Below are 26,314 nucleotides of genomic sequence, written 5' to 3'. Positions count from 1 at the left end.
CATTTCCCGGTTGTCTAGATCCTCTGACTTCCCGCTCTTTCCTTTCTGTTTTCCCTCCTCACACTGCTCTTTCCTTCTTCTCTGACTTCCTGTCACCTTTTCACTCAGTCAGACTCGCTTCCAAGCACACTCTCTCATGACCTCCGCTTCTGAAGGAAACATGTCACTTGGCATGGTCCTTAGGTGACACATCAGGTAGGGCACAGTTACCACACAGAGAGGCACAGCACCCACCCCACCCTTTCTCCCATCTCTCCTGTGAGTCCTCCAGCACACACGGGTCCTTGTTCTGCCCGTGGCGTGCTGTCTCATTCTGGGTGTCTGGGCGGGACTTTCACTATGAACCCTATGGACCCTCATTATAAGCATCATGAGATTTTCTAACCTTCCATCCTTCCATACTTGATTGATTCATCCCTGCCACCAGTGTGTGTGTGTGTGTGTGTGTGTGTGTGTGTGTCCCCAAATTAAACTAAAATTTCACAGCAGGAAAGGACTGAGTCATTTTTTTCCTGACAAGTGCAGGCTAGAATACCTGCTTTGGGAACAGATGAAATGATGAACACACACATCTCTCTTTCCTTCCCTTTCTCCAGGCTCATTTTGCGGGTCTTCTGAAGAGCAGCACTTCTATTAAGTGACTGTCAGGCTGAGAGATGCCCAGTGGCTCCACAATGCCAAGGGGAAAATTCCAGGACTCCCACCATCATGACATAAATCTCACCCAGTCAAACCACAGTTCCTACTCTTCCCTAAATATGCTGAGATGACTCAGACTTGAACTGGAGAAGGATTTAATTTTCGCCATTCAAAAGTCACTCTGGAGATGGACCAATGCTGGAGGCACACAAGGGGGGAAAAATTTTTTTTTCTTTTTTTGGAGGAAATAAAGATATTGAACACACCGCAGTGCTGTGGCCAAATTAGTTTAATTTGGGGACATACACACACACACACACACACACACTGGTGGCAGGGATGAATCTATCAAGTGGCCCTATTTCCCTTGCCCTCCAGTCCAGGGGCAAGTGTGGTCAAATCTGAAATGACTTAATGAATCACTTGTCAGTTTATTGCCTCTTTGCTCCCAACACATCCTTCAGTAAACAATAGAATCCCTTTGAGTGTTTCTTCTCTAAAGTGAGCATGATGCTAAGGTTTCTCTGCAGATGGTGCTAGAAGGGCCTAGAGGAGGAAAGACTTCCTGCAATTTCTGGCATGGGCCAGGGGTGGGCAGTACAGGTACAGAATTAACCAGTAGAGCCTTCCCCAGCCACTGGCCCAGACCACTCTCTCCATATAACCTGCAGCTTCAGCTGGTAACTCTCTTAATGTCACCCTGTTGACACAGAAACCACAGCCTCTTCACAGCCTGAACCCAACAAAAGCCTCCAGCTCATGCAGTGCCTGTGTTCACTCATCCCACCCTCTTGAGCCTCAAACTCTAAGGACTCTGCTGCCTGCCATGCCACAGGGCACTGATCACCTGATCCTGCACATGCACTAAAGAGAGTTGCTCCCTGCTGACCCAGGAGCTACAGATCAGCTCCAGCCTGGTCCACGCAGCCCGCTTTTCTGCTGACTATTGGGCTACCACACCCTCTCCAGTGAGATCTGAACCCCTCCAAGTTCATCTTTCCTTGGTACTCTTCCTCAGCCCTGGGACACCAATTAGAGTTTCCTTATATCTTATTGCTACTCCTCTCTCACAGTTAATCATTCTTTGTATTAAACTTCTACTTACACATTTCTATCTCCGAGTCAGGACCAGGTTGCACCCCTGCATTCTGAGAAGACTTTAGGCTGACCGGGCAACTGTTAAAGTGTTTAAAATGGACTACTTCTTTGTTTTGCAGGTCTTGACTTCTGAAGCCACTGTGTGGATTGTGCTTCTTTTTTGAAACAGCTACAGTGTTACAGCGTGGCTTGTGTGGGGGGAAGGGAAAAAATAACAGAATGAATCAACCAACATTACCCTATGTAAATTTATGATTACACAAATGGTATGCCTTTATGCCATGTACAAACAGAGAAACAATATGTATCCCATTTGTTTACAATAAAAAAAAAAAAAAGTTTATCCCAAGGATAGAAATACTTTATCCTCTAGACTTGGCTAATTCCATTCTAATTAAAGTTAGATAGAACTCTTTTTAAAAAAAAAAAAAAAAAAAAAGAATATGGCCACAAATTCTGGGCACCTCCTTCCCTCTAGAGGTAAACAGACTTCTCCATCTCTCTCTCTCTCTCTCTCTTTTTAACAGACTGCATTTTGATTCACTGTACACAAATGGGGTACAACTTTTCATTTTTATGGTTGTTCATGATGTTGATTCACACCATTTGTGTAATCATACATGTACCTAGGATAATGATGTCTGTCTCAATCCACCCTCTTTCATACCCCCGCCACCTCCCGGCTCCCATTTCCCTCTACATAATCTAAAGTTCCTCCATTCTTCTCCATCTCTTGCACTTGCATTGGCCTTAACTTGTTTTGAACAAGAGACTGCAGCAGGAGGGATGGTAAGTTACATCCAAGGAGAGCCCTCGAGAGGCCTTGGGCTCCTGTTTTGCCTTCTTGGAATTCTGCTCTGACACTGTCATGTCAATGAAGGCTACCCGGAGGAGGTCCAGGCCCAAGGGGGGTCTCCCAAAGCATCAACACCGCCTGCCAGGTACGGAGGGCATCTGGGACCTGCCAGCTGAGCCAGTCATTCAGCTACGCGCACCTCTATCAGTTTGCCCAAGGGAAGCCGACAGAACGGCACAGCAAACCCACACAAACAGCTGCTGTTTTGCAAGTTTGGGGGTGGATGGTTACACTGCAATAGATAAGCCAAAATGTATATCTCCCCCTTCATCAAATAATTCTCACAATTTCTTAATAATTCAATAAATCGATTTGAGGTAAATTCATGGGGACACTACTTTTGACCCAATTCCACCACCCCCAGAAAATCATGCTAACAGAACATGCTATGTTCCCTTTCACAGCTCCTTCCAGTGGGGAATGTGAAATTCCTGACATAGTGACTGGAGTATCAGCCTATCTGCATTTAAAATGCAAAGTAGAGAAATAAAATAAATATGAAGATGGAAGCCCAATATTTACAGACTCATGTTTACTTATAAAAATGAAGACTATGAAAAGGAAAGGAAAATAAGATGTAGAAACTGAAGGTAAGTGATTCTGAATTACTAGTCGATAAAAAGAAGCAAGGGCCTCGGCTGATAGAATACATCACCAAAGAGTCCCTGTCCTTGCTTCTCCATGCTGCTGAGCAGCAAAGAACAAATCAGACGGAAAAACCTATAAGGCATGTGGCATGATACATCTTTATTCAGACTTTTAATCTGAGCTAAAAGCAGAGATTAACATTGCTGGGGACACACAAAATGAAAACTAGACTGAACTATAAGTCATAAGGTGCTTTCCAGTCATATACTTTCTATGGTGTCAGTATGCTCAGAGACACTATAACACCTACATTCTACCAAAATGTTCTTAACTTGGATTTTTTTTCCCCTTTTCTAGGAACTCTAACTTTTCATACTGAATTCAAAAAGTGTCTCTGAACATCATCAAGTCTGTTACTAGTATTCCAAACCTATCTTAAACAATTTATAGAGAACTGCAAATCAAAACTACCCTAAGATTCCATCTCACCCCAATTAGAATGGCGATTATCAAGAATACAAGCAACAATAGGTGTTGGCAAGGATGTGGGGAAAAAGGTACACTCATACATTGCTGGTGGGGCTGCAAATTAGTGCAGCCACTCTGGAAAGCAGTGTGGAGATTCCTTAGAAAACTTGGAATGGAACTACCATTTGACACAACTATCCCACTCCTTGGCCTAAACCCGATACACACACACACACACACACACACACACACAATGGAATATTACTCAGCCATAAAGAATAATAATACAGCATTTGCAGATAAATGGATGGAATTGGAGAATATCATGCTAAGTGAAATAAGCCAGTCCCAAAAACCAAAGGCCAAATGTTTTCTCTGGAAAGTGGATGCTGATACATAATGAGGGGGTTGGGGGGTGTGAGAGGGTAAGGGAAGAATGGAGGAATGTTGGATTGTGTTGAAGAAATGAGAAGAGGGGAGGGGGCTGGGAAGGACAGATGGTAGAATGAGACAAATATCATTACCCTATGTACATGTATGATTACTTGAATGGTGTGACTGCATCGTGTACAACCAGAGAAATGAAAAGTTGTACTCTGTGTACAATGAATCAAACTGCATTCTGCTGTCATGTATAACTAAATAGAACAAACAAAAATAAATAAATAAATGATAAATTTTTAAAAGTGTAGGACAAGCCAGGCGTGGTGGCACATGCCTGTAATCCCAGAGGTTTGGGAGGCTAAGGCAAGAGGATTACAAGTTTAAGGTCAGCCTCAGCAACTCAGAAAGACCCTAAGCAACTCAGTCAGACCTGTCTCTAAATAATATATTTTTTAAAGGGCTAGGGATGTGGCTCAGTAGGGAAGTGCCTCTGGGTTCAATCCCCAGTACTAAAAAACAAAACAAAACAAGTGTTGGACAATGAGAAACCACAAAAAAAAAAACAAAAAAGGAAAATTTTAAAGCAAGGATTTTTAGTTGAATAAAAATAAAATTTGGGAAGTAAGAAATGTATTGGTGAAGGCTACCTGGAATGAATACCTTCTAAAGAACAAATTGCAAAACCCCAAAGAACACATCAATCAGTTTTAATTCTTGACACATCAGATGAGTCCAGTGGGTTGAGCACACACCATGGAATCAGGCTGAGTAGTTAGGAATCCAGGTTCTTCCACCTACTAGCCGTGTGACGTTGGACAAGATTACTTAACCTCCTTTAAGATTACTTAATAGCCACACCTATCTTACAGGAAGCTTTGAGGATTAAATGACTAGTAAGTGCATTTAGGAGTGCCTAAACTTAACAAGCTCTCTGTAAGTTGTTTGATAAATAAAAATAAATAAAACTGTGTGGTTAATAACATAAAGCTAGACATGGTGTGGTAGGACCTCCTTAATATATGCTCTCTAGTAGTTTCTATATAACAACTTCTATTTAAATCCGTGAGAGCATGTGACCTATTCCATGGAGTCTTTAAAATGTATTTAGAATTCAATTTGTACAGTTAAATCCTGAGTTCACTCAAAATTCCCTCCTCTCTAACCTTAGCAGATAATAAAACAACTGCATATGAGTGTGTGCCCCTGTGTGTTTAAGGGGTTGCAAGAGACTGGGGGTGCTGAGGGAGACCCAAATCTTATCCTGCCAGGCCACAGAAAACCCATAATGGAAGTAATTATAGGCAGAAGCACTCGCCCACCCACGTGCTCAAAGCACCACCATAGGAACTTCAGAGCCTGCAGGACTCCTGTCTTTGCAGGCTAAGAGCATCCCCCTTCCCGTTTACAATTCTCAGCTGCTTGGATTTGGCTGCTAGAAAGACCTTCTTCCCGACCATAAACAAAGCAGCAACCCAGGAACCCAACAGACAGGGAAGGAAAAGAAGCTAGAAATGACCACAGCATAATGAATTCTCCTCTACTGTGACTATTAAGAAACAGACCTGATTCTTAAGCACGATGAAATCTATACATTCAAATGGGTTCTATCCTTTCAAACAGCATATAACATCACTCTTATCCAGGACATGCTTACCATACGCCAGTCCAGCACCAGGTAGGCATCGCCTCATTTAATCTCATAATAATCTAGGAGAGGGACACTCTTGTTATACCCAGGTTGCAGGTGGGGAAACTGAGGCACAGAGTTCAGTCATTTGTAACTCTCAACAGCAGACCTAGAATTTAATCCCAGGCAGTGCAATTCCAGAGCCTGTCTTCTAACAACCTACCAATCAATCAATACTATATTCTTATTCCAATTATGCTCTTATTTTTAAAATTCCTCTCTTGCAATTTCCCTTAGGGCCAATTTATCAGTCATAGAAGAATATTTGTCTCAGTAATTAACAATCATTCCATGCTTCATTGTTTCAAAAATGATAATATCCTACTTGATCCCATTATTCACTGTCCTGGTAACAAGAGAAGATTTAAAAGTAAAATAAGTAAATGGAAAAAGCAATGAAACGGACCCTCTAGTCAAGGTCCTTACTCTCTCAAGCTCAAAGTATTCACCTCAGCCCTCGGTGAGGCAAAAGCAGGAGGAGTTCCAAGACACGTTAGTACCTTAGAGCCCAGTAGAAATGCACGCTGATTTTTTTAATGCTATTAAAATGCAAAATGACTTATTTTCACTTTAGCTATTCAAAATGTTAAGATTTGTCATTGACTTATTTTTACTTTAGTTATCGAAAATGTTAAGATTTGTCATTCTGCGCCTGTAGGCCCTGGGGAAACGGTGGTGAGCAGAGGAGACGAAAGTCCTGCTCCCAGGGAGCCCGTGAAGCATCACGAGGAATGCAGAAGCTCCATGGGGATAGGTCAGCATGGGGTGGGCCCATGCTGAGGATGTCGGAAGGCGAGCACGTGTTCAACATGCCAAACCTATCGAGGTCACGGCTTACTGACACAGTACCGGAGGGCCTCCAGCCACTGTTCACCTTTGGGATTGAGTGGCTGACAGAGCTGTGGCTTGCTGCCACTGCCCAGCATTTCAAGAGTACCTTACACATACCTGAACCCGGGAAAAGATCAAGATTCAATGTGTAGTTTCTAGTGAATACAATCCACCGTGAAGTCAAGAAACTGTAAGTTGAGCCATCCTAAGGGAGGGACCGTCTGTACGGTACAAGGTCAGGTAGAGGCAAGGGCTGTGGGAACCTAAAGCAAGATCCAGGGATGGAATCCAAACAGGGGTTGCTATTTCGGGCAGGTGGTCAGGGAGAACGTTTCAGCAGGGACCAAGAAGAAGTAAAGGAGTAGATTTTGCAACAATCTAGAGGAGGAGCACTCCAGGGAGGGGCATTTTGGAGATGTGGAGGAACAGGAAGGGGAAGGATGTGAACCAACAAAAAAGTTCTTATAATAAAAAGGATTACAGTTTGCTTTATAGCACGTTATTTTGGGCGTTGTTCAAAATTGTGCGAATTCAGAGCGCTTATGCAGCAATTATTTCTCATGAGCCCTTAAAGTACCAGACTCTGAACTCGGTGCTGGGGATCGTGGTTAACAAAAATCATCATGAACTATCTAAAATGAAAGAAAAATTCAACTGTATGAAGAAAAAGCGTAGGGAATCAGAGGAGTGCCTTGTCTAGTAGGTAGGGGTTTCACCTGAGGAAAGCAATGTTCCAGTTGAGAGCTGAAGAATGGATAAGACTTAACAAGAGGACAAGTGGGAAAGCGTTTTCTAGGTAAAAGGAGCTGCATGTGCAAAGGCCCTGTGGTCAGAGTCCAGATGGAATTGTCAGGGTAAAGTCTGATTTGAGGTAAAGCTGAAGAAGGTGGCTGAGGCCAGAGCATGCAGAGTTGTATGCCTGCAGTCATACTGGGGACTTAGTCTTTACATGAACAATCAGAGGTCACAGAAGTGTTTTAAAGCCATATAAGATTTCAGTTTTGAGTGTATAATAGCTTCCTTAAGAACTTGAGGGGTACAGATGATATGCAGCTGCTGCACTTTGTCTCTTCTTGTCTGAGTTTACCTACAGGTTTATTTTGATCCACCCAGTAAATACTTCACTAGCATCTCTGCTAATTATCTAATGTCATAATGTGAGTGGCATCATAAAGAACAATAGAATTTTGAAAAAGTCCCATTCCAGGAGAAGTCAAAGATTCCCCATTGTTATTACATCACACCTGATTATTAAATCCCAAAGCTATGTTCCATGAAGAACTAGTGCGAAATGATTCCTGGAGACCCGAACTCTAAAACCGGCTGTGAAATGCGGTTGAAGATGGTATACGGTTTTGTTCGTTGGAATTGGAGTGAGAAATAGAGATAGGAAACAGAAACGAAGGCCATATTTGGAGATTATTTTCCTTGATAAGGATAACAAAGGCCTGCCTAATAATGAATCAAATTAGATAAAGAATAGGAGGTTTTATTGAGCTTCTGTTCTAGTATAGCCTGTCCAGCAATGTGCCTGCAAACCATCTATCTAGCAGCTGCAAAAAGAATACAGGATGGTCTGAGGAGCTTCCTACGAGAGTTGATGGAGAGAACCTTCTCCCATTAAATCATGTCTGCAGAAACAGAAGCAAAGAAAAGGGCAAAATGACATGAGAAGAGCAGATTCATCAAACTTAGACAGCCTGGGACAGAAGTTCCCCTGGATCTCAGTTTCCACATTTATAGGTTCAGAAAAGCTCAGAGAGATTACAAAAAAAAAAAAAAAAAAAAAAAAAAAAAATCACAAAATCTGGAGGGAAATACCCCAGGGCAAAGGGACAATTCAAGAAAAGGCATTGAGAGGGAGAGGGGGGTATGAAAGATGGTGGAATAAGACAGACATGATTACCCTACGTACATGTATGATTACACAAATGGTGTGAATCTACATCGTGCACAACCATAGAAACGAAATGATGCACCCCATTTGTCTACCATGAATCAAAATGCAGTCTTTAAAAATAAAAAAAAAAAAAATTTAGAAAAAAAGGCATGAGGTGCAAGTCTCAGCGCACTGACTAAAATTTTTTTCCAACTCAAAAAAGTCAGAGAAAAACCCCAAAATGACTGTATGAAAAATTCAAAAGAAACTGGACATACCAAACAATTTATTGGGATATATCCTAAATCCGAAACCATTAGGATTTGAGAAACTGCACTGCTGACCCTGCCAGGTCCCCTCCACTCACATTTCAGGGCAAGTCTAGGGCACCCTACATTCTGCGGTGGGAGACCCTGCTGAGGGCTTTTCCCAGCCGGTGCCAGGGGCTCCCATGTGTGATTGGGGAACAAACGCCCCCCCCCCTCACCCAACACACAGGACAACTCTAAAAGGTCCTTACGCCACTGTTCCACATGACTCTCGGGCCCTGATTGTTGTGGTTCACAGCACCAGCTGCCTCTACGCCAGCTCTTACCCGCTTCCCCTCCCAGTGCTTCCTGGGACCCCCTCCCACACAAACCATTTCACTTCAGCCCTTGCTGCCCAGGCTGCTTCTGGACCCAAAGACTGTAACAGAACACCATGTTTTGATTCTGTGTGCAGGTGAAGATACTAAAAGCCAGGAAAACAGACAGCATGCGAGTCCAACTTTGCAGGAGAACCCAGAACACAAGAGCATTTCTAAAAACTAGAGGAGAGGAGAGACGAGAGGAGAAAGAAAACATTTAAAGTAATTTAAGGAACAAAGGGCTTGATAGAAAGACGAATGGGGATAAGATACACTGCACACGTTATTAAAACAATCACGATGCCTGTATGAAAGAATAGCTTATCTATACTAGTAGGCTCAGCATAACTAACTCTGTAGTTCATTTAAAAATTAAAGAAAATTGCAAATACAGCTTTAGGATAAGAAAGCAAAATAGCTGTCATGTTCTGGATTTCTTCCTACCCACTCTGTAAATTTTCTGACACAAAATATACACAAAATTGATACTGTCGATTAGCAATTCTGAACTTAATTCATAGCCTTGGCAATAAAAATCTGTTAATACCCAATACAGTCAACTGAAATTTAAGTTTGTATCTTATTTGTTCTGTGACTTTAACAGTCAAATCTGTTCAGAAACATATAGGATCAGTTGACACTTTTGTGATCAAATTTTCAGTATTTCTGAAAAATAGTGCAGAGCAAAGCAAATAAATAAATAAATTATTCTTCTAGCAGTAAGCAATAAATGGGTCAGCCTGTGGTTAAGAGGTTAAGTATAAAGATAAACTTGCAATTTTCAAGGAATATTAACCTGGCTACCAATCTTTGTGCATCTTCTCATGGAACTTGTTTCAAAAATAAAATATGAGGAACTTCCAGTGAAATAAATGAAAAATCACCCCGTATAACCATTATCCTGAATAATCATGTTATGTAAGGACTTTGTGACATGGGGCTGTTGTTTGCAGACATTTCCAACCTCCTTCAAGAAGATTCATTTTCAATTCTGTCAATAGGACTCAATTTGTGATAATTGGCTAGATTTTAAAAAGAAAATGGAAGTGTCCTGACTATTTGACCTGTTGGATAACATGTAGGAAGAGTTCTCCAGCTATTCTGTTGACTCTCATATCTATTTGCTAATCTCAACAGGTTCAGATAAATGCTATGTGATTAACGAAAGAAGAGTCTCACTTTGTACAAATGGCTTGCAAAAGAACCCTCAAAGTGTGCTTAAAAAACTAGAAGTGTCCCAATCTGTCAAAATATAAACACTCGCTTACCCAAAATGAAACTGACTTTGTACATGTATGCATAAGTATCTATGTCATTTATTCATGCAGGCAATAAAATGTATTCAATATCTATTTTTTTCCAGGTAGCAGAATATAGAGTAGTGCACGAAAACTCTTTGCCTACCCTGGAACGTTTACAGGCAGGAAAGGTAAATGTAGGTACATGACGTCACTGCAGAGAAATGCCCCCAGGCCATGCTGGGTAGCACATCCCTCAGTTCATTCACCAGGTTAATTCAACAACTATTTCACACAGACAGTGTGCCACAAATTAGTCCAATTTAGAAGTTGCAAGAGTCATCCTGATGAGGAATAAAGCTGAGAAGAAAGATTACTTTTGCAGCTGTTGTTTAAAACACACGTAATGATCCACCATTCTTTCCGTGTGTGTTACCTGGCACTAGCTTTCTTGCCTAAAATTCTCTTTTCTGTGCAAGCAAGGATGGAAATGAAAGGCCAAACTACTTAGGTATGCTGCAGAGAGCCATAAGATCATTATCCTTACCAAGAATACAGGATCGTTCCAACGACGGACGTGAGCTTACTGTTTTCTTGCTTTTGCTTTGCCAGGCCAAAGTCAGCTACAATTCACAAAACAGAGCAATATGTTACTGTGCATTTCCAGCATTCGCATTGTTCCCTAGCTTTTGACATTCTGCACAGTCCCCACGACACTTCACAGAGGGAGGCTTTTCTTTTCTTACCCTCTGTCAAAATGTCTCGTGTGCCAGTCTTTACCCCACTCCCAGTTCCAGTGAAGGGCGCACGTGATGCTTTATGCTGGGCCATAATGTTTTGGACTTTGACATGATGAGGTCTATCAGTTTCTAAAAACCTAAAATGGACTGAAACAGGGGCATGTCCTTGTTGAGCTTGCGATTTCACTTTTTAGGTTATCCTTTGTAATTCTCAAATAAATAGAATGACTCTAACATTATGGCGTCATTTCTGCATCTGGTCCAAAGAAAAGTGAGGTAGGTCTGAACACCATGAAATTAAATGGCTTCCATTTGTACTGAATCACATTATCTGTAAAATAGGGATTGGAGCAGCATAGTATAATGGTAAACTGTATAATGTAACATTTAAATAATTTAATATGTGAAAATGCCATTTATTCAAAAGATAAATATATGTAGTACAATATTGAGTAACTGATGTGTATTTTTTCATTTAAAATAACACACGTTTATTTTCATTTATTTTTAACTGACACATAATTGCACATATTTATGGGGCCCAGTGCGACAGTTCGAAAAATGTATATAACTCGTCATAATCAAATCAGGGTAGTTAGCATTTCTCTCTCCTTTTGTAATTTAAATTCATTTTTAACTGTTAACCTTGAAACATTAAAAATTATTATATTAATGAGATAATGTGATATTTTAATACATGTATGTATTATGTAATGTTGAAATCAGGTTAAACATACCTCCTTAAACATTTATCCTTCCTTTTCAGTGAAAACATTCAAAATCCTTTTCTCTAGCTTGTTGAGCTATATGGTACATAATTGTTATCTCTAGTCATCCTACTCTGCAATGGCACAGAAGAACTTCTCACCTTTCCAACTCCAAAACAGTACCCATTGATCAGCCTTTCCTCCTCCTTCCTTCCTCTCTATCTCCCCAGCCTCTGGAAACCACTAGGCTATCTAAACATCTTTGAGATCAAACTTTTTACATTCTACACATGAATGAGGTAATGTGGCACTTGTCTTTCTGCGCCTGGCTTGTTTAACTTAACACAATGATCTCCAATTCCATCCATGTCACAAATGACAAGATTTCTTTTCTTTTTATGGCTGAATAATGTTCTACTGTGTATGTGTATCACATTCCTTATCCATGCATCATCTGATGGACACCTGGGTTATTTCCATGTTTTGGCTCTTGTGAATAGTGCCACAGATGTCTCAAGTGTACTGATCCCCTTTCCTTCCAGTATGTACTCAGGGAACTGCGGTATCGTATGGTAGTTCTATTTTCAGTGTTTTGAGAAACCTCCATACTGTTTCCCAAAATAGTTGCACTACTTCACACTCCCACCAACACAGTGGAAGGGCTGCCTTTTCTCCAAATCCTCCCCAGCACTTATTATCTTTAGTATTTTTGATAGCAGCAATTTTTACTAGGATGAAGTGATAACTCATTGTGGTTTTAATATGTATTCCCTGGATGATTAATGATGTTCAGCATTTTTCATATATCTATTGGCCTATTTTTTCATATACCTATTTGTATGTCTTCTTTTAAGAAAAGTCTGTTTAGTTCTACTACCCTCGTTTATGTGGGTTATCAGGTTTGTTGCAATGAGTTTTAGTCAAGCAAGATCCATGAAAGCAAGGACTTGATATCACTTATCACTATAGATGGATAGACACAGGCCTTTTTGATGCATGTATATGCATATATTATATATATGTGTGTGATTAAATATATATGTTTATTAAATATATATTAATATGATTAAATATATATATTTATACCTGTATAGCTATAGCTGTATACAGTTCCCCTATATTCAGTAGTACCAGTGAAAAACTGGCTATATTAGAAGACTAATTTGTATCAGGTCTTTTTAACAATTATTCACAAACTAGGTGGCTTACTACAATCTGTCCTTTCCTTTATTATGTATTAAAGAAAGTTCATTGTGACTTAACAATTAAGCAATCACTACACAGAAGAAATTTGATAGCATTTCAATATTTTTAGGGAGCTCACTATAATTTTAGTACACATAAACCCTGACCAACTTAAAATAATACTTTCACTTTGAGTCCTAATGCTATCTAAAAATGAGCTTTCTTTTTTAAATAAAAATTGCACTGATTTTGATAGGCAAAAACTGAGGATTGTTACAGTGATTTTACTTACTCAATTTAGATAATGGCAGAAACATGGACAGATGTCTGCAAAAACAGATGATGGGAGACGTAACCTTTAAGAGAGTAAAGCTAATACTGTTTGGCCATTTGGAAGATTTTTGTAATAGCAGGAAGTATTTCTGTTACTCTTTCCTCATTTGTGATGATATTTGGAGTGGAAGAAAATGTTTTATTTCAGAAACTGTGGTCATAAAAGCATTCATGTGGTGTAATAGGAATTCAAAGATGACAACAGAAAACATTTCACATAGAGCATATTATGAGAAAAAAGATTATGGTTTAAAAAAAAGAGCTCTCCTTTGATAGAACAATTGACACGGGGAACATTAACAACTGGCCAGTTACCCCACAGCCGGCAGCTGTCAACCCTCAAGTACAAAAGTCATCCGGTCTCTGGTTGCGTCCCTAGATTCTTGCTTTGTCATTTACTGTCTCTGTGACACTGGACACACCACTCGGCTACTCTGGTCTTTCAAAAATGGCCTATAAAACTTACAAGGGGGTTTTGCTCCAACAGCAACAGGACAGCAGGTGAGAAACCCCTGGAGACACTGCACAGATACAGACAGACAAGCTCCTCCCTTTCCACAGGGAACTCGGCTGTGCCTAAGCTTCTGCCCATCGTTTGTGGGTCAGGAACTCCCAAGTTCACAGCCCAGCCTCGAAGTCCCAGTCTTTGTCTCAGGTTTCTCCTTCAGCCCTGTAAAGCACCTGCCATTTCCTGCTCAAGACTTGGCTCACTGTTCACGGTGGTCTGGGACATCCCATTAAAGCAGATGGTATCTCATCATCCCCGTTTCCTGGGCTCGAAATCTCTGCCTTCTCTCACTAGTTCCTCTGTTCATGGCCTCACCAGCTCTGGGATGATGTGCAACTTTGATTTCTGTGACCATGGTTTAAATGTGCCAGGAGCCCAGAGTCACCTCTGTCTGCAGCAACCTGGGTGTGCTTCATTAGAAGGCTCTTTCTTCTAATCCAGTCCATAAATCCCCTGGAATCCACCCAAAGCCGTCTTCAGTACAGTTGGTCCCTACATAAGTACCAGAAGCTCTCCTGATTGCTATTTTTTAATAAAATCTCCAACTGCCTTATCTGGCCTTCAAGATTCTCCAATTACTCATTAATTCCCTCAGATGCCCAACACTCATGACCTATGTTGCAGATACTGGGCTAGTTATAAAGATCATAACCAGTTCAGAAACCACCCTTGTTGACACAGACCTGAGCAACTAGTAGGGGAGATATATATTAAATAAAGAACCAGCTGGGTGCAGTGGCACATGCCTATAATCCCAGAGGCTTGGGAGGCTGAGGCAGGAAGATTACAAGTTCAAAGCCAGCCTCAGCAAAAGTGAGGTGCTAAGTGACCCAGTGAGACCCTGTCTCTAAATAAAATACAAAATAGGGCTGGGGATGTAAGTGGTCGAGTACCCCTGTGTTTAATTCCCAGTAACAAAAAAAAAAAAAAAAAAGGAATCACACATAGAAGTGATATAAAGATACCTTTACAGTTTAATAGGATCTTTAAAGGACAGATAAGCTATACAGCATCATGAGAGTGATGGAGGGGAAACTGGGAAATTCTCCCTTACAAAATGGCAACTGAGATGATATCTGAGGAAATTCCCTAAGCAAGGGGAAGGGGCTGGTGAAGCAGGGGACTCTTTCACCATGCCACCTCCCACTGTTTCACAACTTCCCTCCCCAGTGCAGACCCTGACCTAAACAAGGCAGAGGGAAGGTATTTCTCTCTCCACAGCATTGTTACCTCCTCATTTTACACACAGGGAGCTTCAGGATGAAGATTTCAATGTCTGATACAAGAATGCATTCCGAACTCCGGGTGATTATCTATATCAAACCGGATATCTAACAGCAGATGGGATCCTTGGGAAAACTAATGTCCTTATTATATGTGAGTCTTCTAAATCATTTTCCAGTGTGGGCTTTGTTAATAGTTGCTATTATATACACAGTTCCCATATTAAGTAGAAGTGCTCAGGGTCATCTTGTCTTGTTGTAAGAACAGGCAGGAGGTCAGGGGCATGCTGTATTCTCTGTCTGCACACTCCATACACACAACCTGATGCTGTTCCTCTTGCCCTTGGACAATTCAGAACTCCAAGTTCTCTGGCCTTGAACTGTGGGCTGCACCCTTGGTGTCCCTGGTTCTGAGGCTCTGGACTTGGACTGAGCCATGTTATCAACTTATCTGTTCTTCAGCTTGCCAATGACCTATCATGGCACCTCCAAATCTCCACAAATCACATAAGCCAATTCCCCTAATAAATGCCCCCATTGGGTCTATCTCTCTGTAAAACCCTACTACACCTACTGAAAGTGTGAGAATCTTCAAAATATTTCAGAAATTGGATCTGACTGACTTTTTCTTCAACATTCCCTCCTTCTAAGACACAAAAACCACACAAGGTAATTGTGATAAACTGAATGGAATATATTCTTATCTGATCAGTAACAAGAGGGCAATATGTTGAGAAAAGTCCTATGGCCATCCTTCCCACAACAGACGTGTGAGGGTAGGCAACCAGGTGATTCGAAATTCTGTCAGTCTTTTTTTTTTTCTTTGACCCAAACACTGTTCAAGCGCCCCCTCGCTGAGGCTCCCTTCTCTTGCTACGTGGAACATCCTGGTAGCACCCAGAGGTACTGTATCTCTTCTTTTCTACAGTCTTGCCTTTGCTGTGCCTCAGTCTCAACTGCTCCTACTTTCCCTGCTTAATTCCTCACCCAAAGTTCCCTCGGGCAGAATTGGTGGCACTTTCCCCTGTGTGTGACAATTGTGGTGGATATGTCACTGTATGTTCTCAGGGGAGGAATGCAACCTCACACTGTTAAATCTTTCTTTGACCAATCAAATCTGAGCAGAGGTAATATGTGACACTTGTGTGCAGAAGTGCTAAGAGCCAAGGTGTGTGGGCCCTGTTCTCTCTTTGGTGCCCCTGCATCGTGGAAGCAGGGATAGAGGCAGCTGCAGCCAGCCTGGGTCTCTGCGCACAGCCCCCTGACTGGCCCACAATGGATACTCCGCGCAAGCAGGAGAGAAGCCTTGTTGTTCTAAGGGTGGACATGCTTTGTCTGTAAAGAGCCAACAGTAAACATTTTAGACATTGTGGGCCACATGTGGCCTTTGTTACATATTCTTTTTAACAACCCTTTTAAAATATAAAAACCATTCCTAGCTCACAAGACATACAAAAACGGGCTGTGCCTGGATTTGCCCCACAGGCTGTAGTTTGCAGCTATTCTCATCCACTGAGGTCTTCGGGCCATGAGCGCAGTACAACATGCCCTGTCCTGACTCCCAGAAGAACACCTTGTGTAGGTTCTAGACCTTCTCACCCCATAGTGTAACCTTGAGTTTCGTGAAGGAAGGGCCATGTCTGCCATGCTTTCCTTGCTCACTGCAGGATGTGGCAGTTCAGGAAACAGCTGCTGAGTGAACAAATGGAAGTCTTCCCAACCAGGCTGCAAGCCCAGGGGCAGAAAGCACGGCCTTCCGTCTTATAGCTATCCCAGTACAACCTGATATCCAATGCCATTTGAGGAGCACTGAAGCCTTTGGTAAATACTACACTGAATCAAGCACAGCCTTGTTGTTAGTGCCATTAGCAGCAAATATCGCTTGAGAAATAAAAACATGTGCAGCCCGTTTACTTGCAAGGATGAGCATGAGACCTCCCAAGTCAGGTGCTAAAGGCATATCTGAAGCTGTTATCTATAATTGAGTGAGTTCCATGCTTGCTTTTCCTGTCTTTTTTATTTGGGAGCAGAGGATGCTAGGAACATGAAAGGTTTACATGAAAATATGGAAAGGTCGAAAGGTGTGAAATAACAGTCTGAGGGTAAGTTCATTTTCTCCCATTTCCTGCCAGAGCCACTCTGTCCTGTGATGGCACAAAATAGACACTATGTGGTGGGGACAACATTTTGGGCAGGCTTTGTGCTTTCCCAGTGTGCTGCTGTCAGAGTCCGTTCCCTCGTGTGGCCTCAAAGGCTTAAAATAAATGCAGAAGCAAGAGCTGGATGTGCATCATGCCACAGGTCATTACGAATTTTTCTGGACTGAGAGTGTGGCTCAGTGGTAGAGCGCTTGCCTATCATGCATGAGGCCCTGGGTTCCATCCCCGGCACCACACAAACAAAACAAACAAAAGATAGTCTTTCACTCTTATACATTAAGAGTAGATAATGTTAGTAAAACCATGCATACTAAATACGTTAGTCCTTTCCACTCTGCTTCCTCATACCAGCAAACACCAGCCAGCATGCTTGCTATAAATAATTGCAAACCAATCTCAATCTTAAAACATTTAACTCACCTACATTGAGAAAAAGGAGAAGAAAATTTTGAGTTTTCCTAAAACCTTTTTTTTTTTTTGTCCTGTTCAGATTTTCAATGCACTTGGTCCCATGTAGCTCAAACATCATTTGGCAATTCTGTGCTTCTTTTCTGGAAGCAAATAAACCTTCCAGCACAGAGAGAAAAATAAAACAGGACAAGGCTGCCCCCTGGTGGTAGTAACATGCTCTCTCACCCATGGCAGTTTTCATGGATTCTATGAATTGCAGCCATGTTTTGACCTCCCAAAATATGGGAATTTGGTACACTGGGTTTCAAAATAATGCTTTAAGATTTTAATTTAATCATAAGCCCTCTTAAATATAAAAGTCTAATGGCCATATTTATATCAATGGTGACAATGAATAGAATTTCAACATAATTCCATTTAAAATATTTCTAAATAAAGAGAGGTATTATGAATTATTTTTTTTAGTCATAAAATCATTTTATACTCATTGAAAATAATGGTATCACATCAAGTCCCTGAATATACAATTGATTTAGTACAGTAAAATTTAACCAGGCTGTATTTATCACTGCTTCTTTACTTGAAACTAAGACAATACTGCCTCACTAAAAAGCCTTGAAAATTGAAAATAATGTTTAACTTAATAACTCCTAAAGAGAAGTCTGAAAATATTAGTAAGAATAAGATTGAGTAGAATGCAATTGAGGGTCAAGATATTTAAAAAATTAAAAGTTAGCTTATTTTATAATACAAAGTAACTTTTTGTAGGGAGCCCCATATGACTTGTGGGCAGAAAGAAATACATATATTTTTAAAGTTGGAGAGTCAATATAAAATGATTTACTTCATTAAGCCTAATACATAAACTTAATGTATCTAGTCTGCAAATTTGGGGTTAAAAGGTGAATTGGACATTTATATGTTCACCTCTTCAAACTCTCAAAACTTTATTAAAATAAAGGAAGGGGTTTTCTTTGAAGCCTTGCTATACAGAAGGACAATGAGAATGAGCTTGACAGTAGCAGAGGATAAGATAATCCAGTGACATTTTGGAAGATGGAAAGTAGTTGAGTGGCGACAGACTCAGCAGAGCAGAAGTGCTACTCTATTGGCCTGGGAACAAGAATGCTAAAATGGGAGTTCATTCACCCTATAGAGCCCAGGGACACCAGGGAGGAGGAAAGCTAAGAGCCCAAGCTATGGATTTGAGATCAAGTCCCCTGGGCTCCTCCCACACCCACACAGTCAAGAAATCAGGTACCCTCTGCTACCAACAGAAAACAGACTTACTTTTTCAAACAAGCTAAACCAGCAAAGTACCAAGCAGCATTGAGGCTGAACCCATGGGAGTTCACTGAAAGTCAACTGAATGTGGTTCCCTAACCCACTCTGTCCACACTGCTCCCAGAAAGACAGCAGTCAGATGTCCATTCCTCAGTAAGGGGCGAGATGCTGGAGGACCTTTCTCTGGAAGCTTAGATAATGACTTGGGGTCTCCAGAGGAAAATTTCCAGGATGCTATGATGAAGTCTACCACTGAATGCCTCAACTGGAACTCAGGTCTGACAACAGCCTTTTCATGCTGCCATCTTGATTATTAAAGACCAGCCCAGGATCATCAGAGAACTGAGGAGCACCTCCACCAGGAGAGAGAGCTCAGACTGAGCAAGGGACGAAATAAAGAGAGACACAGACGCAGATAATACAGAAATAATTCAGAGGCTCAAGAAAAAGAAAAAGAAAAAAAAAATATATATATATACACACACACATGTGTATATATATAACAATACATATACATATATATATTATGCTGAGAAATTGAAAGCAGAATTCCAATGGGACAAAGAACAACATGGGGTTCTAGAAAGTAAAAATGTGATTTAAAAAATTAAGTAGTCAATAGGATGAAAAATAAAGTTGAAGAAATAACTCTAAAGTTCAATAAAGAAATAAAGAGATATAAACTAAGAACTGTTTGTAAAATAAGGAGGTCATTTAGTACAAAGTATACCAAAGGACAATAGGGGTTTTAGAAAGTAAAACAGAAGAGGCAAGCAGGATAAAAGTAGTAAAGAATAATGCAGGAAAAGTTCCCAGGATGGAAGTTTTTACATTTCCAGATTGAAGAGCAGTCCTAGTTCCAGATGAATTGAAAAACAAGATTCACCCACAGCAGTGGGGAAAGGGAACACTCTCAAAGTTTGCAGAGAGATGAAGTGGGAAGTGGAATAGCACTGGACTTCCAGCAACACGCATATGACAAGACTGAAGGAATGTCTCAAAATCTGGAGAGATAATAATGTTCATCTGAGAATGAGGGTCAAGTGTGAAGGGCTCATAAAAATAGTATGTGGCGTGAGAAGTCCAAAAAAGTGACTCTTAAAGCACACTTCTTCCTTAGGGAAGGGCTAGAAGATACATTTCAGAAAAACAGAAGAGCTAAAAAAGAAAGAGAAAGACACAGAACATAAGAAACAGAGACTCCAACCAGAGAAAGAGCAAACTCAAGTTCCAGGACAACAGCTGTCACGGAAGTCACTGTCAAGCTTGAACTATGAGGACATAGTACAGAAAGGGCCTTTGTAATCCTCTTGGAAGATACCGGAAGAAGTAACAATACATACATAAAAGACTAGGAACACAAACAAGAAAGAAAGCAATTATGAACTCCAAGGAAAACAGAAAGGTCTATGAGAAAGTTACTTAACATTAAACAATAATTACACAGTAGTAGTAAACATGGAAAATTAGCTTACCCCCAAATTGTGCTATAACTGCATTGTCAGGATATGTTAGCAGGGAAGAATAGGAAATAAGAAAACTAGGTCCTAAACTGTCACAATAGGAAATCAAATACAATAAGAGAAGAGCTAAAAATAATAACTAAAAAGATTGCACACTTTTTTTTTTTTGGAGAAACAGAACTAGAAATTGCAAAGGAGTGAGGCAAGAAACTTTTTTATTTTGTAAACTATTTTAATATTTTTAAACTACTAAACAAAGTTAATATAAATATAAAAACTAAGTTCAGAAAGAAATCAGGCTACTGCAATAAAGATTAAATGCTATACTTAAATGTAATCAAAGGAGATGATTATAGCTAATCTGAGTAAGAAAGTGAAATAGTTAGCTATTACTCAAAAAATTTCGCCTGAATAGCCATTTAAGAGAATTAAACAGATTTGTTCTATGATACACACACACACACACACACACACACACACACACACAGACACTTGCTATGAGATTCAAATACAATTTATAATAATCCTTATTAACTTATAAATTGAAATACTTTCATATAAAGAAATTGTAAAAATTCTTAAGGGAAAAAAAGATCAGATTAGTAAAAACAGAAAAAGTAAAACAAAAACTCATAGTAAACAAAATTATAATTGATTTCAGATGATTAAGCAGATGTGTGTCCAAGATGAGGATTCACAATTATTTGGTCTCTTTGTTTATTTCACAATGCACTGGCTTGGAAATATTTCCAAGTAACTTTGTATGAAGGGTTATCCACAGTTTCTATTTTGAATTGAGTTTTTTAAAATTTTTTAACTAATACAGGATGTTCTACTTATAAAAATCTGGATGATAAATCAATCATCATTCATGAAGACGTGATTGTGGAAAATGTCTATATCCTGAATGGCATTCATGGCTAATTAGTTTCTTCTAAAAGTAAGGAACCCAGCTTTAGATGTCATGTCTGTCACCTCAATAAATATGTAGGGTACTGGTTTCCAAACTGGGTGTCTAAGGTAATCCATGGAGGAGAGAGGGGCAGGAAAACTATTAAAACTTCTAATTTTATTTTTAAATTCATCCCATTATATTTTATGTAGACATGTTTTAATAATTTTCCTACTACTACTTTGGAATAATAGTCTACTCTACAATAACACTCAGAAATTCTTTAGTTAAAAATTTTAAGATTTTTGGGCTGGGGATATAGCTCAGTTGGTAGAGTGCTTGCTTTGCATGCACAAAGCTCTGGGTTCAATCCCTAGCACCACCAAAAACGAAAAAAAAAAAAAAAAAAAAAGAAAGAAAGAAAAATTTTAAGATTTTTATACTTACTAACAGTTACTTTGTCCTTATCCCCCAACATAATGTTATTTGGTGTCAGATCTCTATGGACAATCCTCTTCTCCTTGTGTAAGTAACGAAGAGCTAAGCATAACTTGAGATAAAAATAAAAAACAGATTTTATTTCCCTCAATGTACACATGACCAGCGAAGATTACTGCATGTCTCTAAGAAATCGGCTTGAAACTTTACTGGATTATGAAAAAATTAATGAAGACAAAGACATACCTGTATAAATATTTTCCATAGTCTTTCCTCAGTGAAATGATGATGTTTTTCCTTCAAAGAACTGAAATGCTCACCAAGTGGGGCTCCTTCTATAAGTTCCATAACGATATACAGCCTATCATCTATATCAAAAATACAAAATATGTTCAGAAAAAAATTGAATTCAATATAGAAGTTCTAAAAAGACTTACAAATTAGAAACAGAGCTTCTCAATGGGTGTGCAGAGGACAACACTAAAGAAATAGAGATATGCTAACATGAGGCTCCACTCAGCCCTGAACTGGGTGGAGGTGCAGGGGTCTTGGGGAAAGTGGAGCCCAGCTACCGGCAATCCCCTAGAGTAAGTTCAGCCTGGAAAATATTATCATTCCAGGATGTGGAATGGCCAGGATGCTAGAAGGGTGCCAAGAAGAACAAGCAAATGTCCCCAAGTCATAGAACATGTGAATCCACTTCTCCTTGATGGTCTGAAATTTACCCTCGTCTCAAACCAGACATTCAGAGAGCTGCACTTTAAATGGCCTCATTTTGTGGTCTCACAGACTCACCTTACAGAAATCTACATTGGAATTGCGCCGTGGACTTACAGTGACAGCTGAGAACACCACTCATGGTAGAAAAGTATACTGTGTCCCTCAAGAGCAAAGACAGTTGGACTTCTCCCCGTTTTATCTTATAAACACTGGAAATCTCATTAACTGATTGTGTTGGTCTCTTTGCTTTGAATGTCAAGAAGCATTCACTTCCTCCTTTAAAACTAATATGAAACTATCAGCAATGGAGCATGTGATGTGTCTTTTGAGACTTTGTGATATATATTAAATATGTATGTACACAATATTTACAAAAATGGAATCATACATGCATGTTCTGCAACTTAAACTTTTCTCCACTAACTAGCCTTTTAGTTCAGTGTTCACAGAAACACGCCACTCTTCCTCGTGGTTGCCACAGTATTGCACAATACAGATAAATCATCATATATTTAATCATTCTCCTACACATACATTTTTTATTGTTTCAAATTCTTCAAAATTCAAAAAAAGTATTTGTTGTATGTACTAAACCTACCTCTGATTTTATTTTTCATTTTCTCACCTCATATCTCACTTTATGGCAATTTCCTAATCTATTGCTTATTTTATATACTTTAAGTTACCTCTCATTCGTTCTGGAAGCTGCCAGGTTGTAAAAGAGTTTTATTTTGTTTTTATAATAAGACAAGTTACGTCAATTCAGTACAAAGTGGACACCAACCTTCATCTCTTTTTGAGAGAGTATGTGCTAAATTATGGTCAGTTACTCCAATATCGAGAACCAATGGCGCCAGACGCAGTGGCTCGGGAGGCTGAGGCAGGAGGATGGTGAGTTCAAAGTCAGCCTCAGCAACTTAATGAGGCACTGAGCAACTTAGCAAGACCCTATCACTAAATCAAATATATAAAAGGACTGGGGATATGGGTAAGTGGTTGAGCACCCCTGAGTTCAAACCAGATGCCAATAAACAAAACAAACTAACAAACAAAACCCAAATAAAAAACAGAACTAATGACTAAGGAGGAGTCAGGGTTTCAGCACTGAGTTCTTCTAAGTCATCTAAGGGAAGGAAGATGGTTAAATTCATAGCAAAGCCAAAGTACACAAAAGACATTGTTATTTTCTTAAATAACAACAGTACTGATAAAGAGGTGGTGAGAAAGCCTAAAAAAATTGTTGCCCTGGACGTCTTTAAATCTTTCTTCAAGTGGAGATTTATCTTGAAATCTGATATGTGTCACAGATCATTAAGTTTCATCAATACTTATATTATTTCAGTCAGCAGTCCTATTTGTTTAGAAAAACAAGTGAGGGAGTTTGGCTTTGTGCCCTCCTACTTGCAGCCTGGCTGCCTGTGGAATCTCCGATGCTCCAGCGCCACCTGGTGGCATTTGCTTGAACTTCATGCAAAAGAAGTTTGCACTCCAATTTATTTGGGGCAGGGGTGGAAAATGTCATCTGATTTATACACAAACTGCTATTGATTTTACATCATCATCATCCCTTAGTTTTCTTTTCATCCTATCCTATTAAGTGCTTTTTTGGGTATAAAAATAGCAGTGACGATCATTTTGGTTTGTTAACATAGTATCTTTCCCTATAGGAATCTAAATATTTTATAGCTATCATCAGGTCATCCATCATATCACTGTGTCATTAGTCAATAAAGAGATGCTCCAGGTCATTCGCTGTCATATTAATGGCAATAAAGTAAAGGAAGTGGTTGAGGGGGTTTATTTTGTGACATCCCAATATAAAAATGTATAATTAACAAAGAAGTTTCTTTAACTAGAAATACCACAAAAACTCATACTTACTTTCCAGAAATGTTTTGTAATAACGTACAATATTGGGATGATAAAGCTACGAGAAAAAAAATACACATTTATTATACCACTTTAAAACATAAACTTTTCTTTAGACTATTTAGTTGGATTTCACAAAGACATTACTATATTTATTCATAAAGCTAAGCATTTAAAGATGCCATTTGAGGTTTTCATGATTTCTTAAAAGTTGTTGGCTTTCAAAACTAATCTGATAATAGCAATCTCCTATATAGCTCTACAAACAAGATTGAGAACTGCTTTATTACCTCACTTAATTAAAATAAAGAATTATAAAACTAGAAGGAAACTTAAGAATCTGTTTTACATTCCCTGGGCCAACACCACACACATACTGCAAAAAAGAGAAAACTGAAATGAAGAAATTTATGTTGAATACAAATATGTACTGCTCTTTACCTTTATCCACTACCCAAATATTTATATACATTGATTGTGTCTACTTGAGCTATTTCTTTCTATGTTCTCTACAATGACTAGGATGAAATAATCTAAGTTAACTGAGTTTAAATTATAATAATAGTTTGCAAGATCTCAATCCTTAACCAAACTAGAGTCAGACTCCTTTGAACTCTCTTCCTGACTAGGCTTGACCTGCTGAGATTTAGCAAAAACCCTGCTAAGTCAGTTTATCAAGAATCCCTCCACCCTTGATATTCAATCAAGTACCAAATCCCCTGGACACCATTACACACCAAGTTCCTTTTAGTCATTTTCCATCCACTGACTCCCTCATCTGCCCATTGGCTATAATCCCCAACTGTCCTTGTTAAAGTCAGAGTTGGCCTCAGTCTTTCTCCTCCATTGCAATTGTTTGACCACTATTGTGCTGGTATTGAATAAATACATCCTTACCATTTCTAACAAGTGTCCTGTGCAATTTCTCCCTGATGTGAGTTGGCTGAAGAATATGAATAGAAATTCTACTTTTGAAAAATTAAATGAAAGACCAAGTTCTATGAGAATACTAAAAGTTGTGCAGTTTTTTATTTAAAATTTGTTTCCAGGTAAACAAAGTTGTCTTCTCTCGGAAGAGTTTCCATTATATGGGAATGGTCTGCACTTCTTCCCACATGCCCTTTTGAGGAGGATACTACTAACTGCCCACCATCAACCCGCTGCCCCACTCCACTGCAATGGAGCTGTAGCTGGATATGGCTTCCCAGTCAACTGTGTCTCTCAGCCTCACCTGCAGCCTCCAGTGGGCCTATTACTCGGTTCTTATCAGTGCGTTCAAGGAAACCTGTGTGCCCTGTGTCTGAGCTCCATGTTCTTCCTCTTCCCCACCATGGACGTGGGCACCCTATGGCAGCTTCAACCACACAAGAGAAGACCATACCCCAGAGGATGCAGAGACCCCTGGTGACTATGAAGCAGAGAACACTACCAACATGGTCCACTCACTTTGGGGCTATCACATGAAAGAGAAATAACCCATTGTATTGTAAGGCCTCTTCTTAATATCCTGTATTTTGGAGCCTCTATGTTACTGCAGGTTTGTCTTCATCTTAACAAATACACTTTCCTATTTCAGTTCATTTCTGCTGCTTCTTTCTGCCATTGTTTCCTCCTTTAAGGGCTCAAGACTGTTACCCTTTCCACTGGTTTGATCCTCTAGTGAGAGGGCTACGGTACAATTTTGAGAGACATCAAAGTCCAAGCAGATGCCTCTTATATGGTCCCTCCCAGACACTTTCTTGTCTTAGAAAATGTGCTAAAATAAATCATCTGCCTTATCAGCTAGCAAGTGGCCAGCAGCTTTTAAACAATATGGGACCAGGTGGCACAACCAGAACTATACACTGGACCTAGCTCACTGAAAAGGACTCTATCTAGATTTGGATCCACATGAAGATATTATATCTGCTTAGGTCAAAAGCCATGTTCCGGCCTCATGCTACAGTAAAATAGCACACCATGAAAGGTTAAATTATCCTAAATCTGAGAAAAATCATAATTATTTATATTTAATATATAGAATGTTATTAATGATAAAATTTATTGTAATTTACGACGTGATGTAAAATGCAGATTTCAATGAATA

At 39.7% G+C, this 26,314-nt stretch overlaps 1 protein-coding gene across 6 annotated transcripts in view; it reads right to left on the bottom strand.

Annotated features, from left to right (window-relative positions):
• Positions 1-26,314, bottom strand: part of Nek10 (NIMA related kinase 10) — a 214,848-nt gene that overhangs the window by 122,990 nt on the left and 65,544 nt on the right. For all 6 annotated transcript variants that reach the window (XM_047531950.1, XM_047531952.1, XM_047531953.1 and 3 more), the window contains 4 exons: positions 24,241-24,286; positions 21,886-22,007; positions 21,649-21,751; positions 10,844-10,919 (listed from right to left, as the gene is read on the bottom strand). In XM_047531950.1, the coding sequence (XP_047387906.1) occupies positions 10,844-10,919; positions 21,649-21,751; positions 21,886-22,007; positions 24,241-24,286 (347 nt within the window). The remainder of the gene's footprint in view (positions 1-10,843; positions 10,920-21,648; positions 21,752-21,885; positions 22,008-24,240; positions 24,287-26,314) is intronic.

The sequence above is a fragment of the Sciurus carolinensis genome, chromosome 17, assembly GCF_902686445.1.
Source record: "Sciurus carolinensis chromosome 17, mSciCar1.2, whole genome shotgun sequence".
Taxonomy (NCBI): domain Eukaryota; kingdom Metazoa; phylum Chordata; class Mammalia; order Rodentia; family Sciuridae; genus Sciurus; species Sciurus carolinensis.
This window is presented reverse-complemented; position numbering and strand designations above follow the sequence as displayed.